Source organism: Oncorhynchus tshawytscha, linkage group LG09 (genome assembly GCF_018296145.1).
Source record: "Oncorhynchus tshawytscha isolate Ot180627B linkage group LG09, Otsh_v2.0, whole genome shotgun sequence".
Lineage (NCBI taxonomy): Eukaryota > Metazoa > Chordata > Actinopteri > Salmoniformes > Salmonidae > Oncorhynchus > Oncorhynchus tshawytscha.
The window spans coordinates 77558270-77576462 of NC_056437.1; the positions used below are offsets into that span (position 1 = coordinate 77558270).

The window sequence follows — 18193 nt, forward strand, 5'->3', positions numbered from 1 at the left end:
CTGTACTGGAACTAGACCAGAGACACACAGCATATCAGAGTCACTGTACTGGAACTGGACCAGAGACACACAGCATATCAGAGTCACTGAATGAGAACTAGACCAGATATGAACCACATATTAATATGGACCACTTGAAGCAACCGGGCTCCCATCAGAGTCACTGCATGAGAACTGGACCAGAGGAAAGAAACAACTCTCAATGACCATTTCAGTCACATATCGAATGTCCAAACCAAATAGCAGTACCAATGCATTTGTAGTAGAGCATCTGGTAAAGCACTGTATATATCCAATCTATAATGGCTAGGGCCAGGAGTTTTTCATGACCAAATAACCTGGGCAGGAAAACCAAGCTGACAGAATTAATGCTGGCACAAAACCAAGCTGACAGAGTTAATGCTGGCACAAAACCAAGCTGACAGAGTTAATGCTGGCACAAAACGAAGCTGACAGAGTTAATGCTGGCACAAAACCAAATTGATAGTTAACGCTAGCACAAAACCAAGCTGACAAAGTTAATGCTGGCACAAAACCAAGCTGACAAAGTTAATGCTGGCACAAAACCAAACTGACAGAGTTAATGCTGGCACAAAACCAAGCTGACAAAGTTAATGCTGGCACAAAACCAAACGGAGAGAGTTAACGCTGGCACAAAACCAAGCTGACAAAGTTAATGCTGGCACAAAACCAAACAGAGAGAGTTAACGCTGGCACAAAACCAAGCTGACAAAGTTAATGCTGGCACAAAACCAAACGGAGAGAGTAAACGCTGGCACAAAACCAAGCTGACAAAGTTAATGCTGGCACAAAACCAAGCTGACAAAGTTAATGCTGGCACAAAACCAAACTGACAGAGTTAATGCTGGCACAAAACCAAGCTGACAAAGTTAATGCTGGCACAAAACCAAATGGAGAGAGTTAATGCTGGCACAAAACCAAATGGAGAGAGTTAATGCTGGCACAAAACCAAACTGACAGAGTTAATGCTGGCGACAAAGCACTGTATCCACCCTGGTGAACAGAGGAACGCTAGGACCAATTGTGTTACCATGAACCTTCTCTCTCTCTTAGAAATCTCACAACCCGTGTTTCATTAATAATGTAACAGGAGAGGAGGGGACAAAGGTCACAGTAATTCACCTAGAGAGTCAGAATAAGAGAGTTGGAGAGAAATAGAGAGTTAGTGGGAGAGAAAGAAAGAGATAGAAAGAATGAGAGAGAGAGAGAGAGAGAGAGAGAGAAGGACACAATGGCGTGGGTGTGAAAGAGTCAGTGAAAGGGATTGGACTGGGAGAGAAGTGATTATCTTTCTGTGTTAAGAGATGTCTGGTCAGGTGCACATGAAAGACCAGTGCTCAAAGCTCTGAATGCTCTTCAATGAGAGCCCACTGCTGCCAGAGGCTCTGCGTGACTCACTCACTACTGCAGGCAGAAGACACAGGTATCATATATAGGCACATACATGAACACTCTATTGGACAGTGGGTTCAATCACGCACATGCTCACACACATGCACATCTACGCGATTATACACATGATTATTATTCAAACGCACTCCCTTTAAATGAATATAATCTACCTGGTGTTTGGAAACATTTAAATGAACAGCAGCAGTTGAAAGTGGTCAGTACCTGTTTGCCTTTCCTGTATTGGCTGAACCAGCTCCCTGGTTTCTCTTTGTTCCAGGCTGCTAGCTTCACCTGTTCACAGGAATAGAGAAGGAAACAAGGAGCCTCTGTAACACAGGCTTCTGAGGATGTGCAGATCTGGTATCTTAATTTGATCACTCTGTTGTTGCGGAGAATGTTCCTGCACAGCGGGAAATATCAATGGTAGTGTATTAAAGGTTTTAAAAAGCTTCTAAAGTTTGTGATTTCCACTTTAAAATTGATTTGCCATTATGGAAAATGTAACAGACAATATATCAACCCCTGAAAAATGTATTATAATCCACATAATAATTCACATATCCTATTGATGCTGGATTATTTTCCTGCTGTGAAAAACAGGGTCAAATCAAGATAGGGCATCTGTAAGACACCATTAGGTCTGAAGCCAGTGAATATGTACTGTACACTGCTACAATGTTCTAGTTAGGTTGATGAGAGCAGACATCAAGGTAGTTTGAGACTCACAGTTTCAATCCTCTTGTCGGGGTAGAGGCAGGTCTCTCCCTCAGCGGTGAAGTTACAGAAGACCTTGATGGAGTCCCTGTGACATCCCTGGTTGGGGTCGATCCAGTAGTCACCTGGGACAGGTAAGGAGACAGAAACAGCGGTGTCATTTCAATACGGGACAGCAGATCGGGCAAGTGAAAGGGGAAGACATGAAATTGTAGTGTATATATGATGTAACAGGTAATTATACTGGCTATTGGAGGATTTGGTGGCTCATTTGCTCAATCAAACACAGTGCCTATAGACAGTCTACTCCTCCTTTGGATTTCTTCACATTAATTTGTGTTAAAAAGTGGGATTCAAATGGATTTTGTTGTCATTGTTTGTCAACGAACTACACAAAATACTCTGTCATGTCAAAGTGAAAGAACAATTATTGATATATATTCTTAAGAATAATGAAAAAGAAAACACTAATATAACTTGATTAGATAAATATTCACCCCCCAGAATCAATACACATTATAAACACATTTGGCAGCGATTACAGCTCTCAGTCTTATTGGGTAAGTCTCAGAAAAGCTTTGCACACCTGGATTGTGCAATATTTGCCCATTATTCTTTTCAAACTGCTTCAAGCTCTGTCAACTCCGTTGGGGATCATGGCTAGAAAGCCATTTTCAAGTGTTGCCATAGATTTTCAAGCAGACTTAACTCAAAATTGTAACTTGGCCACTGTCTTCTTAGTAAGCAACTCCAGTGTAGATTTGGCCTTGTGTTATAGGTTATTGTTCTGCTGAAAGGTGAGTTGCTCTCCCAGTGTCTGGTGTAAAGCAGACTGAAGCAGGTTTTCCTCTAGGATTTTCCCTGTGCTTCATCCTGTTTCTTTTCATCCTGAAAAACTCCCAAGTCTTTGCCAATGTCAAGCATACCCATACCATGATGCAGCTACCACCATGCTTGAAAATACGGAGGCAGTGACTCAGTAATGTGTTGTGTTGGATTTTCCCCAAACATAAGGCTTTGCATTTAGGCCAATAAGTGTATTCCTTTGCTGTGTTTTTTGCAGTATTACTTTAGTGCTTTGTTGCATACATATGTATGTTTTGGAATATTTGTATTCTTCTTTTCACTCTGTCATTTAGGTCATTATTGTGAAGTTACTACAATGTTGTTGATCCATCTTCAGTCCATCTTCACAGCCATTGAACTCTGTAACTGTTTTAAAATCTCCAATGGCCTAATGGTGACATCCCTAAGCAGTTTCCTTCCTGTCTTGCAGCTCAGTTCAGAAGACAGAATGTATTTTTTCATGTGTCTGAGTGGTTTAATACATAATCCACAGCATAATTATTAACTTGAGCATGCTTAAAGAGATATTCAATGTCTGATTTGTTATTGTTACCCATCTACCAATCACTGCCCTTCTTTATGAGGTGTTTGAAAAGCTCCCTGGTCTTTGTAGTTAAATCTGTGGCTGAAATCCAATACCTGACTGAGGGACCTTACAGATGTTGTTTGTATGGGGGACAGAGGAAGGGTTAGACATTATTTCACACAGAGTGAGTCCATATAACTAATTATGTGATTTGTTAAGTCAAATATGACTTCTGAGCTAATTTAGGCTTGCCTGAACAAAGGAGCTGAATACTTCCGCAACGACTATATTTTAGTTATAAAAAATGATCAATTGGGGCGGCAGGGTAGCCTAGTGGTTAGAGCGTTGGACTAGTAACCGAAAGGTTGCAAGTTCAAATCCCCGCGCTGACAAGGTACAAATCTGTCGTTCTGCCCCTGAACAGGCAGTTAACCCACTGTTCCTAGGCTGTCATTGAAAATAAGAATTTGTTCTTAACTGACTTGCCTAGTAAAATAAAGGTAAAATAAAAAATTATCAACAAAAAATAGTATATTGAGTATTTTGTGTAGATCAATGACAAAAAATACAATTAAATCTATTTCAATCCCACTTTGTAACGCAACAAAATGTGGAAGAAATTCTGATTTTCTATAGGCACTGTACATGTTCACGTCAATAAGAGTGCCAATGCAGGGTGATGAAGGGAGATCTGTGTGATACGAGGGTGATGAGGAGATGTGCTGACCATCTCTGTAGCCATGCTGGATCATCATGAGCTCCTTGCAGGTGCGGGCGGGGCTCTCAAAGGTCCCCAGGGGCTTTCTCATCAGCTCCACCTCTGTCTTCATGGAGGTGAGGGAGGCAAACACCTCCTCCATGCCCTCTGCCTCCTCCAGCATGGGCTGGTCTGCCTGCAGGAACACCTTCTGCTCCAGATCCATCTTCATCTCTGCCTCCTCGTAGGGAGCTGCGCCTCCTTGCACCATCCTAGAGTGCCTCTTCCTCTTCCTCCGGCCCTCGTGGTCTCTGATAGGCAGCGGCTGGACCATGGTGGCAGGCGGACCCTGGAGGGAAGGAACACAAGTGGAAGACAGATGACAAGAAATAACAGTGACTGGGAGAGGCAGAACAAAAGAGCCAAAGATGGGGTGGAAGGAGAGGCGTGGAGGTGTGTGTGGTTGAACAACAACAGGTGATGGGATGGAAAAGAGGGGAAGGAGAGAAACAGAAAGAGAAAGGTGGGGTGTATGAGAAGTGTGGAGGTGGGGGGGTGTGTGTGTGGAGGACTTACAGGGGGTCCGGGGGATCCGGCGGGGCCAGTGTCTCCTTGGGGTCCGATGGCGCCCTGAAGAAAAGAGTGGAACAAAATCCTGCATCAATCCTCCGGTCACCTGGAGCGATTCTCACACTGGTTTGCCAAATCCCTCTTTGATCCTGGCAGATATGGTTCAAGGGTTTATAGGATTATCCAGCTCTGTGCATCAGCAGTCTGTGGCCAAAGCCCCTGCTCTCTACATGACACACTATGGTACTTTTCACAACATCACACCGCACCACTATATCCTATTAAAATACACTCTTCCCACAGGAACAACACATCACTGTATGGGCTCACTTTTAAGGCCAAAATACATTTAAAAAGCACAATGTATAAAATTAAGCTGAACGATGGTTCATTTGGCAAGGCGAGATAACGGCTTGTCTGGCAGCATATGCTCCTGGCAGCTGCTAGCTATAGGCTGGTGTGTACGGATAGGAATGACAATGTGGAGATACAGTCAGATGACTGGACTCACCAGTTCTCCTTTGGATCCTCTCTCACCAACTGCACCCTAACAGGGGAAGAGAGATCATTTTGAAATAGGAAAAGTCATATCAGAGTAAAACAAAGCCAACTATGAAGAGTTGAGTGGGGTGGGGGGACTGAGGAGGAGGGGGCACTTACAGAAAGTCCCGGGGTCCTGGGGGCCGGTGGGGCCAGGGAGGCCACCCTTACCCCCGTCTCCTTTGGTTCCTTGTGTGCCCTGATTTCCGGGCAGGCCTCTGTCTCCCTTCTCTCCCAGCTCTCCTGGAGGTCCGATCAGACCGATCAGACCATCGTGACCTTTATCTCCCTTCCTGCCCACGTCTCCTTTCAAACCTGGCAGTCCTGGGGGTCCCTGGGAACAACACAGGATCACATTTACACTACATGGTTACACATGGGTGAAAAAATATAATGGACATATCACTGAAATTGACCCTATCAAGGCTACCTACCATATGTTATGTGGAAGAGCGACAATAACAGTACAGTAGGTTGACATATGAACATGTAATATGCATGGGGATCTTACCATGGGTCCAGGGGGTCCCGTCTGGCCTGGGGGGCCGTTTAACCCTTGCTCACCCTGCAAATGAAAACACAAATAGGGGTTAATCAATTAGTGAAGGGCTCCAGTATTGACTGGGGTTACTGAAGGTCATACGACAACATGTCCCCAAGCCTTGTTGCTGGTTGTACTGAGATGCATCATGCATGTTGATAGTAAACCAATGACAGTTTATACTAAACTAATTAAGGAGACATGATGAGGGGAGCAGCAGAGCCACAGGCTACAGTAGAGGGAGATGTCTGTTTGAGTTAGAGTAAGGAGAGGAGAGGAGAGGGGGACTCACCCCGGGGCCTGGGATCCCTCGGAGGCCCTCTGGGCCAGGCTTCCCTGAATGTCCCTGGGGCCCCACTGGCCCTTTCTTCCCCACCAGACCCTCAACCCCATTGGTCCCCTAAAGGAATGAGAGAGAGGAACAGAGTGACAGGGTGGTGAGGAAAACAAAACGGAGTAAAACTGACATGTGTGGTGTACAAAGCAGTAGCCTTTTCTTTTGGGGGATTTATTTTCTTCATATTTCATTAATGAGTTGAATGTTCCAAACATCCTTACCTTTGCTCCCTTCATTCCTTGTTTCCCTTCTTTTCCAGCAGCTCCCAAGTGGCCCTGGAGAGAGAGCGAGAGAGCGAGAGAGCGAGAGAGCGAGAGAGCGAGAGAGAGAGAGAGCGAGAGAGCGAGAGAGAGAGCGAGAGAGAGAGAGGTGGGGGAACGTGAGGACAGAGTTTCAGCTGCTGGGGACAATACCCGAGTGAGTGCTTAAAAGCCTTACACTGCTTTTGTTCCCCTAAAACAGATAGAGGTCAATAAAATCCCTGAAGATCCGAGTCTGTAGAAATATACAACAATAAAGGCATGCACGCAAGCCCCACACACACACTCTCTCTCTCTCACACACATCAACACTCACCCTTCTCCCGGGGGGCCCTGAAGGGCCCGGTTCTCCAGAGGCTCCTGGGGGTCCCTGAGGACAGCAGAACAAAGGGTCAGAGTTGAAACACAACCACACACAGTCTAAAAGACACAGGGAAGAAACCACAGCATATCCATGAATAAGTCAAGCCTCTCTGTATGTGACAAAGTACAAAGGCGATACTATATCTTTGGTATTCATGCACTTTATGTATGTGATACTGTTGAATGAGCGCAGAGAACATACACAGTTACACATGTTTATGCTGTTCGTATGAATTCCTGTGTGATGTAAATGCTGTACTGTACTTACGGCTTTCCCAGGATCACCGTTGTCTCCCTTTGCTCCCGGTCCACCATCAACTCCCTGTTCCAACCGGAAACACACATTTAGAGGAGGAACAGAAGAATCAGTCATCTACTGCTGTCAACATTTGAAATGCAATTCAAAAACAGTACAAGGGGTTTTGTATTACTTGGTTCTACAGGTGCTGTACTCACATTGATCCCTGCTTCTCCAGGGGGTCCAGAATCTCCCGGAAATCCAATGGGCCCCTACAGAGGACCGGGAGTGGTCATGAGTGGCCTAAATTACTAGTGACTAGCAGATAAGTGGCCTAAATAGAGATCTACTCACAGGGTTTCCTTTAGGTCCATCCTCCCCTGGCGTGCCTCTGACTCCTGCAGGTCCTGCTGCTCCGGAGGGGCCAGAGTCACCCTTCTCCCCCAGCTCCCCTTTACCACCCTGGGGACACCATACAATCATACAGTTAGTGGTTGAGACAGAGAGAGAGACAGAGAGAGAGAGAGACAGAGAGAGAGAGAGACAGAGAGAGAGACAGAAAGAGACAGAGAGAGAGAGAGAGAGAGAGAGAGAGAGAGAGAGAGAGAGAGAGAGATCCTATATTCTATATCCCCCCACTAGAATCCCATTACTTTAATGAAGACAGCTTCTCCATCCTGGAGGGGGAAATCAATCATTTCCAGGCCCAGGGACATGTACTAGTCTGTGGGGACCTAAATGCCAGAACCGGACAAGAACCTGACACCCTCAGCACACAGGGGGACAAACACCTGCCTGCAGGTGACAGCATTCCCTCCCACATATGCCCCCCTAGGCACAACTATGACAACATAACAAACAAAAACAGGTCACAACTCCTGTAGCTCTGTCGCACGCTGGGTATGTACATAGTCAATGGAAGGCTTAGAGGAGACTCCTATGGTAGGTATACCTATAGCTCATCTCTTGGCAGTAGTACTGTAGACTACTTTATCACTGACCTCAACCCAGAGCCTCTCAGAGTGTTCACAGTCAGCCCCCTGACACCTCTATCAGACCACAGCAAAATCACAGTCTACTTGAACAGAGCAATACTCAATCATGAGGCATCAAAGCCAAAGGACCTGAGTAACATTAAGAAATGCTATAGATGAAAGGAATGCAGTTTGGAAACCTACCAAAAAACAATTAGGCAACAACAAATTCAATCCCTTTTAGACAATTTCCTGGGTAAAACGTTCCACTGTAATAGTGAAGGTGTAAACTTGGCAGTTGAAAATCTTAACAGTATATTTGACCTCTCAGCTTCCCTATCAATACCAATTAGGATCTGGCTAAAAATACTTGAATCAGTCATAGAGCCCATTGCCCTTTATGGTTGTGAGGTCTGGGGTCCGCTCACCAACCAAGACTTCACAAAATGGGACAAACACCAAATTGAGACTCTGCATGCAGAATTCTGCAAAAATATCCTCTATGTACAACGTAGAACACCAAATAATGCATGCAGAGCAGAATTAGGCCGATACCCACTAATTATCAAAATCCAGAAAAGAGCCATTAAATTCTACAACCACCTAAAAGGAAGCGATTCCCAAACCTTCCATAACAAAGCCATCACCTACAGAGAGATGAACCTGGAGAAGGGTTCCCTAAGCAAGCTGGTCCTGGGGCTCTGTTCACAAATACAAACACACCCCACAGAGCCCCAGGACAGCAGCGCAATTAGACCCAATCAAATCATGAGAAAACAAAAAGATAATTACTTGACACATTGGAAAGAATTAACAAAAAAACAGAGCAAACTAGAACGCTATTTGGCCCTAAACAGAGAGTACACAGTGGCAGAATACCTGACCTAAACTTAAGGAAAGCCTTTGACTATGTACAGACTCAGTGAGCATAGCCTTGCCATTGAGAAAGGCCGCCGTAGGCAGACATGGCTCTCAAGAGAAGACAGGCTATGTGCTCACTGCCCACAAAATGAGGTGGAAACTGAGCTGCACTTCCTAACCTCATGTCCAATGTATGACCATATTAGAGACACATATTTCCCCCAGATTACACAGATCCACAAAGAATTCGAAAACAAACACAATTTTGATAAAGTCCCATATCTACTGGGTGAAATACCACAGTGTGCCATCACAGCAGCAATATTTGTGACCTGTTGCCACAAGAAAAGGGCAACCAATGAAGAACAAACACCATTGTATTTACAACATATATTTATGCTTATTTATTTTCCCTTGTGTACCCTTAACCATTTGTACATCGTTGCAACACTGTATATATACGTAATATGACATTTGTAATGTCTTTATTGTTTTGAAACTTCTGTCTGTGTAATGTTTACTGATAATTTTTATTGTTTATTTCACAATTTTGTATATTATCTACCTCACTTGCTTTGGCAATGTTAACACATGTTTCCCATGCCAATAAAGCCCATTGAATTGAATTGAATTGAATTGAATTGAAGAGAGAGAGAGAGAGAGAGAGAGAGAGAGAGAGAGAGAGAGAGAGACAGAGAAAGACAGGGACAGAGAGAGAGAGACAGAGAAAGACAGGGACAGAGAGAGAGAGACAGAGACAGACAGAGAGAGACAGAGACAGAGACACAAAGAGAGAGAGAGAGAGAGAGAGAGAGAGAGAGGGGGGAGGGAGAGAGAGAGAATGACTTACAGCGGCACCAGTGTCTCCAACTGGTCCCGGGTCCCCAGCCTCTCCATCCTCCCCCTTCTCTCCAACGATCCCAGGCTGGCCCACTCCACCAGGCTGGCCAGCAGTGCCCTGTTACAACACAACAGAACCACTTGAACCAACACACTGACAGGAGGACTGAAATAATAAATATTTCATCTACAGGTTTCTTGTGTTGAGGTTGTTTTGTGTGTCTGCTGTTCTCTGTCAGGGTGCTGAGACAGCAGCTGCACCATCATCACTTGGAGAAAATATTGACTGTTGTCTGTGTGTGTGAGTTTCCTCTGTTGATGCGATCTGAGTAACAGAGTGTGGAGTCAGTCTCTCTGTATCTCTGTGTCGGTGTGTGTCATTGTGGAAGTGTGTGCTGGCTGTCTCGACAGAAAAACAGTGAAGGCATCTCTCACTTTGGTAGAGTGCACAAATTGGAACGTGTGAGTGAGTGGAAGACTCTCCTGCCTGCAGTGCAAGCCAGCACTTCTATTTCCCACAGACTCAAAGCTTCTCTTTATCCATTTCTCTCTCACAACATCACCTGCATCAATCCATTTATGGTACGCTCCATCTCTACACCCTTCTATTTCCATGGCACCATATGAATCCGACTTGGGTTCAAATGGTATTCAACATCTTTCAAATGGTGCCTGATTGAGCTTGGATAGGAAACTAGAACCAATGGGATAGTCCCAAAAGTACAAACCATCTAGCACTCCAGGCAAATGCTCAAATAAAGTATGTGGTCTATCAAATTATAATTTGTACCCAGGTCTGATGTGAGGATCTGAATCCGTACCACTGAATCCATACAAGCATTTCACTACACCCACAATAACATCTGCTAAATACGTCTATGTGACCAATACAATTTGATTTGACTTGATTTTTGACTATGTGTGTGTGTGGCGTGGCTTCTTCCCATCTCTCTCTCTCGTGAATAATTGATTGGTGTGAGATGTTGAGAGGTTGGCCATTACTAGAGGTAAATATAACTTCCTCTCAGGGATGATTGTCTAATACTCCTTAATGATTTATAGAGCGGTAAATATAACTCCCTCTGAGGGATTACATTCTAATACCACTTAATAATTCACAGCTCCAAACTGGCAGAGGGTCTGGGAGAGGGAGAGGGGTAGAGGGTAGAGAAGTGTGTGTGCCGTGTGTGAAGCAACAACCCTATTGGTGGGTGTGTTCTGATAGTCGGTAGTGTAGATTTGAGTAGAAGTGAGAGCTGCGCAAAATAGTATACCGTTTTGCAACATAAACCAATCCAATACTGAAGCAAACCCAGTGCATAGAAGGATGGTCAGATAAGGTCAGAAATATACTGTACCTCTCCACCGATGGACCCCTGGGGGCCTCTGGGGCCATGTTGTCCTGGAGGGCCCTGAGGAGAAAATAAATCATTAGCCATTGGCTTGAAACAGCACATACGTGCACAAGTACACGCAGATGCACACGCAGACACAAACACACACACACACACCTCTATCCCAAAGGAAGTAGACTGTGTGACCCACCAGGCAGCTCCTCCCTGGGTACAGTGACTGTGCATGCTAGTCATTCAGTGAGGGCCTGGTGGCTGAGGTCCTGGTGGCTGGTGCAACATATCCCCAGAACAGAACCAGCCTCTATGATCATTACCTCACTGACATGATGCAGACACCACGAGGACAAGCCATTACCCTCAATGACACACAGAAAGGTACTCTCTCTTTCTTTCTCCCTCTCTCTCTTCCTGTCTTTCACCCCCTCTTTCTGTACAGTATCTCCCTCTCTTTCTCTCCATTTATCTCTCTCTCCCTCCCTCTATCGACTCCTTCTCTCTCTCTATAATGAGGAACCTCTAGTTCTCTACAAGAACACATTATCAGGCTAAAGGGGAAATGAGAGCGCTCTAGCCAGTCAGTGTGATGGGATTCCACCCCTCTGTGCACCTCAACATGGACAACAAGCTATTCATCCTAACTGCACTGACTGCTCCCTTCCAGCCCAGAGTTAATGGTTAGCTGTGCTTCACAAACGCTGAAATCCCAACACAGTGAGAGACTGTACACACAGCACTAAGACAGACAGACATACTCCAGACACTACTACATCCACTACAGTAAGCACATATCCTATAATCCTGCTACTGGGGAGCTACACGGGCATTAGAAGCTGCAATCCTGTGACCCACAGCATTCACATGGATGAGGCTTTCCCAGTGAGATCTCTTTCCTCCTTGCCCTGTCTCTCTCACATCCCTCTCCCCATCCCCCCATATCGTTCGTTCCCTCTCATACTCTCTCTCCTCTCCCTCTTTTGTTTTTTGTTTCCGTTTTGACGCCTCCTTCCCCTCTCCCTAATCAGGCTGAGTGTGCTGTGGCGCTGGCTGTGTGTGTAGAATTTTATTTAGCATGTGTTCACGGTCTGTGGCATTCTGAAATGACTGTCACAATAGTAGGAAGATGCTCATTAGACAGGCCCGGCTCAAGCTAATCTGATTAGAAGCTGTCATGCTGCCGTCTTCCTCCTCAAACCACCGCCCTCTCTTTCTCTGACTCTCTCTCCCTCCTTCACTCAACTGACTGACTGATTCTCTCCCTCCTTCACTGGACTGACTCTCTCTCTCTCTCTCTCTCCTTCACTCGACTGACTGACTGATTCTCTCCCTCCTTCACTCGACTGACTGACTCTCTCCCTCCTTCACTCGACTGACTGATTGATTCTCTCCCTCCTTCACTGGACTGACTGACTCTCTCTCTCCCTCCTTCACTCGACTGACTGACTGATTCTCTCCCTCCTTCACTCGACTGACTGACTGACTCTCTCTCTCCCTCCTTCACTCGACTGACTGACTGATTCTCTCCCTCCTTCACTGGACTGACTGACTCTCTCTCCCACCTTCACTGGACTGACTGACTGTCAGACACTGCCTCCAAGAAGGGTTTTACTTTAGTTAGGCTTTATACCACAATGAAGATGAGAGACATGCTTAAGGAATGACCTTTGGTGGGAGAGTACAGTGAGCCTGCCAGGTCAACAATAGGATATAGGGAAAATATGTCATTGTCCAATGGTATGTCCAGTACTCACCATCGTGCCCACGTGTCCACTGTCTCCCTTCTCTCCTGGGAGTCCTGGCATGCCCTGTAAAGACAGAGTATGGTTAGAGGTGCAGTAGTAGGTGCTGTTGATGAGAGATTATACAGTCCACCTGTCAGCTATATGCTGGAGTAGAGAGATGGATGGTACAGTCCACCTGTCAGCTATATGCTGGAGTAGAGAGATGGATGGTACAGTCCAACAGAGGGGTGTCTCGTCTCCTCACCTGTAGTCCAGTGGGTCCTGTGGCCCCCTTGTGGCCTCTCACTCCCTCGTCTCCCTTCGGGCCGTACATCCCCTGCTGGCCCCTCGGCCCCGGCTCCCCATCCACACCCTGAAACACACACAGAGGTCAGTGCTGTACACACATACAGTACACACAAACACACAATAAAGACAGATACATTGAATAGACGTACCGGTAACCCCGGATGGCCGACAGGTCCCTGGATTCCAATAGGTCCTGAAGGGCCCTGGAGAAGAGACCGAGAAACAGAGATGCTGTTGACAGTATACTACATATCAATCATACACTGCAGGAAAACACTGCTCTGTCGGGAGCTCAAAAAACACAACTACTGTGAAATTGCAGCTGTTGATGGTAGCTGTTTGTGATTGCTTGGCTTCTGAAAGTGTTAGACAGTATTTTGAATAGTTTGATAGAGCTGCCAGGGCTAGGATAAGATGTAGTGCATGAAGATGCACAGTGCATGCTAACTAGACCATGAAGAAAGGCTTATACTGCCTAAAGCTGAGTATAAAAGCTCACATACATTAATATACTGTACAGTTAATTATAACTGCACATAATTACCTCAACGCTCAATTATAAACCCTTTCTCATTTATTGAGTCATTCATTTGAATTATCCTAGTGATAGCAGCTGGTGACGGGAGGATACTGGCCGGTGCTTAATACTGTGATTGGTGATGGCATATCCTGTCAGGTGTGTAATACTTTGACTGGTGATATCATATCCTGTCAGGTGTGCATGCCGCATTCAAAACAACTGGGAACTGGGAAACCCCTGATTTCAGTGCGTTCAAGACAACTGGGAACTCTGGGAAAAAACTAGCTCTGACTTGGAGAAATCATTTTGAAATCATTTTGAACGGTCATCCAAGTCGTATTTCCAAGTCTGAAACTTTACGACCTGTGAGGCTTATTTGATCGAATAGAAGTTTCGTAATGTTTAGGCTGTTACAAATGTACTGATATAAGTGGATGCATTTGGCATTTCGGCAACTTTGAGAAAAACAACTTAGTTGTGGCTGTTGTTCACACTCGTATCTGCCCTCTCATTGGCTAGAATGGTCCCACCTGATATCGCCTTCCTTCAATCATTGAGGACGTATTGTTAGAGTGGTCACTCGGTTATATTGTTAATATTGGTAGTACTGTGGCTGGTGATGTCATATCCTGTCAGGTGTGTAGTACTATGGTTTGTGATGTCATATCCTGCCAGGTGAGTAGTACCAGAGATACTGGATATAACGATGAGATGCTTGTGTCTCCACTCTAACAATGGGATTCGTTGTCCCCAGAGCGGAACGACGGGCTGTCAAGCTCCCACCTATTCCTCTCTTTGGATTGGTGGATACATCTTGTTAACTGAATACTTGTTTGAAACTGAGGTTTGGAATGTGGAACTGGAGACAAGTGGGAGTGGAGTTGCTGGGTGGGGGATAGAATGATGATCAAAGATAAAAGTCAAAAATAAAGCTAGTTTGATCCCCATTTTGACTTGGTGGGAGATCTGCCGGCGTGCCCTTGGGCGGGGCCCTGGTTTCTCCAGTGGGTCACTCTAGACGGGAGATGGTTAGATGACTGAATGTAATGTAAATGTTGAGCGGCTTCACTGCAGGTAGATTGTATGATTTAATATTCAATAAATATTAAATTTAAAAAAGTGTGTCACACTTATAACAACACACTTGTAACAACCTAAGCATTATGAAACGTCTATTAGATCAAATAAGCCTCATGTATCAAAATAGCAATTTATATTTATCTTTCATTGCCCCCCACACAAGAACTCTTCACCTACTTAATAATTAAGGATCTGCTGAAAATGGGCAGTTTTGTGTCAGAAATAGGATCTTCCCCTCCCTCTATCTGGTAGTACTGTGTCTGGTGATGTCATATCCTGTCAGGTGTGTAATACTGTGGCTTGTAAGGCTGAAAGACAGTGTTGTGGTTGAAATCTCTCCAGATGAAGACTCACAGATTCTCCTTTGTCTCCTTTACTGCCCTTCTGGCCTGGTCCTCCTGTCTCGCCCTGTAGACAACACACACACACACACACACACACACACACACACACACACACACACACACACACACAAACACACAAACACACACGTTGCAGAGATATAGAGACACACACAGCAACCCATACACCTCCCACCCACACAACATCAAGGCCAGTAGGTGAATGGACTCCATGGCTAATAAGGACAATAGATCAATTGACTAGCAATAAAACACCCCAGCAGTGCTTCAGGCCTTGAGGGCCAGTAGTTGGATTCTCCTAAGTTGTCCCTCTACAGTGGTATGGTACCTACTGTGCTGTAACTGTGTACAGGTGTAAGTACCTTGTCTCCGTCCTCTCCTGGAGGCCCAGCGGGGCCAGCAGCCCCGGGCAGCCCCACAGGCCCCTGCGCCCCGTCCTGTCCAGCCGGCCCGATGGGCCCCTTCTCTCCCTGGGGAACAAATGGATGATGAACCACCGCCACTATTCTAGTCTCATATTGCACCATGACATATTTATTAATAGATAACACAGAGAGAGTGGAACATGCACACACACACACACACACCCGCACGTAAACATTGATTATTACACATATAGTACAGAGGAACCCACACATGCTGTTTATTTCTCAGTAATGAGCAGTGATGTACATATGTCCATTTAGAAATAGACACTAGCATTGCGTAAGAAAAAAAACGAATAAGGAAATGATCAAAGGTTCTTACTGGCTCGCCCTTTTCTCCCATTGGTCCTCCAGGGCCGACCCCACCAGAGCGTCCGGGCTGACCAATAGCACCAGCCGCTCCAGAAGGCCCTTTCTCCCCAGTGGCACCCTGGGTAATGACACGACGGGGGAACAGAGAGGTAAGAGGACAACGTCACATGATTCACTCTTTCATTTAGTACACTGGTTATGATCTCCATGGTAACAGCCTCCCACTCTACATGTCCTTGTTGGCTATAGACCACATACGGACCAGGATGGGGGATGGAGGTGGAGATTAGGGGTGTAGCATGGGGTAAATGGGAATGAAACAATTGCTACATGATGAAATCCAATTTACCACTGCTCCTGACAGACCGGTGGGTCCTTCTCCTCCTTTCAGTCCAGCAGAGCCCTAGAGAGAGGCAAGCATACAGAGGTGAACCAATCAGAGCCTTCATCACAGGAATTCCAACCAATCAGTTTCCATCCCACTGTCAGAGTATACAGTTATCAGATGGTCCACCATCAGTTAATTCAAGTAAAAGACTTAGGGTCAGTTTCCCAGACCCAGATGAAGCCCACTCTTGGACTAAAAAGCAGCATGGTCAATGGAGAATCTCCATTAAAAAGCCAGGAAACTGGCCTTCAGTGATTTTCACATAAAACACTGGGTGCTATACAACACAGTAGTACTTTACATCAGTGTAGAATGTAAAATGTCAGTAAGATGAAGGTCAGGAGATGTGAGGTGGGTGTGTTACCATGGCTCCAGGGCTGCCCCTGCTCCCTCTGAAGCCTCGGAGCCCAGCGGGGCCACTCTTTCCTGGAGCTCCAGACGGACCCGCGTCTCCCTGGAAACCAAAACAGACAGACAGACAGACAGACAGACAGACATGGAGGATTAGGTCTGAGTCTACCAGTGAGCTGACAACAGGCCTCTTTTTATTTTTTTTAAGGGGTTGATCAGCTTTAATATTGCGGACAGATTGTTGCTTCCATCAATGTAATTGTCTGCATCATTTCCAATTCCCCATATATTTTGGGGGTAAATATATATATCCCTATACAAACATACTGTACATACACATACATACCCATATATATACACTATCGTTCAAAGGGTTGGGGTCACTTAGAAATGTCCTTGTTTTTGAAAAAAATTTAATAATGTCCATTAATATAACATCAAATTGATCAGAAATACCGTTTAGACATGGTGAATGTCTAGACATGGTTAATGTTGTAAATGACTATTGTAGCTGGAAACGGCAGATTCATATATGCACAAAAATACACATACATACTGTATATGCATACATACATATACACACTTTTTTTTAGAATATACCTTTATTATTCCCCGCAAACCCTACCACCCCTCCACCAATTGGAGTAAACTAATAAACAATAACACTTAGGCTTCTACCTTCAGTTTATACATATTATACACATTTTACAGACACAATCTATTTTACAATAGTTATATTTTGTTTGTTTCTAGTACTTCCTCTATTTCTGATCCAGTTTGATTTCTATTTGTAACCTGCTATTTCACAGCAGGCCTCTTATGAGGTGATAAATCACAGAGACCAGTGCAACAGCCACATCAACTGAGAGGAACATCCATATTTTATGAGCGGTAATGTACGGAGCACAGTGAGGTATGAAATGAGGAATTGTTTTCTCCCCTTTATCAGTTTGGAAATTTGTGGGAAGGATAAATCCCTTGAGGTGAGGTGACATACCTCGTTTCTGAGAGGGTCCTGGAGGAGACATGTATGATCTTCTATAGATTGCTTTTATGATGATAATAATGATAGTGTTGAAGATGATGATGGTGGTGGTGAAGTTAATTCACTGAAGATGAACACAACGGACTCACCTTGGGTCCCTCCTTGCCTGCCGCTCCGGGTAAACCCATCTCTCCAGGGGGTCCTGGTGACCCAGGGTGTCCTCTGTCGCCATTAGGCCCAGTCTCACCAGATTTACCCTAACGACAACCACAGAGACAAAACAAGACAGGAGTTCTCATTACCTCACAGCTCTCATTTATTGGTTTGATTGTCATTGTGTCACAAAATAACTACAAATGTAGTTCTAATCACTTGTTGGATAACTCACCTGTGGTCCGATCACACCCATTGGCCCATGTGGACCAGTCTTGCCTTGGAAGCCCTAAGAGAGGAGAGATGACAAGTGAGAAAATAGCAAGTGAAGCCGTGACCCAAAGCTAAGAGCTGAGAGAGAAAGAGCCAGCCTGACAGAGAGAGAGAGAGAGAGAGAGAGAGAGAGAGAGAGAGAGAGAGAGAGAGAAAAAAAGGACACAATGAGCAAGAGAAAGAGAAAGAGAGTTATGGATAGGATTAGTAGTCTTCAGTATGTAGTCCACTCTAGCACTTCA

At 45.1% G+C, this 18193-nt stretch overlaps 1 protein-coding gene across 1 annotated transcript in view; it reads right to left on the reverse strand.

The window, feature by feature from the left end:
- The window catches only part of LOC112225740 (collagen alpha-1(XI) chain), an 89672-nt gene that overhangs the window by 4118 nt on the left and 67361 nt on the right, over positions 1-18193 (reverse strand). The window contains 26 exon segments of the mRNA XM_042327494.1: positions 1636-1704; positions 2140-2252; positions 4227-4545; positions 4773-4826; positions 5278-5313; positions 5427-5442; positions 5444-5640; positions 5818-5871; positions 6140-6247; positions 6406-6459; positions 6761-6814; positions 7076-7129; positions 7264-7317; positions 7400-7507; positions 9731-9838; positions 11079-11132; positions 12824-12877; positions 13059-13166; positions 13252-13305; positions 15057-15110; positions 15427-15534; positions 15812-15919; positions 16151-16204; positions 16554-16643; positions 17675-17782; positions 17914-17967. Of these exon segments, the coding sequence (XP_042183428.1) occupies positions 1636-1704; positions 2140-2252; positions 4227-4545; positions 4773-4826; positions 5278-5313; positions 5427-5442; positions 5444-5640; positions 5818-5871; positions 6140-6247; positions 6406-6459; positions 6761-6814; positions 7076-7129; positions 7264-7317; positions 7400-7507; positions 9731-9838; positions 11079-11132; positions 12824-12877; positions 13059-13166; positions 13252-13305; positions 15057-15110; positions 15427-15534; positions 15812-15919; positions 16151-16204; positions 16554-16643; positions 17675-17782; positions 17914-17967 (2244 nt within the window).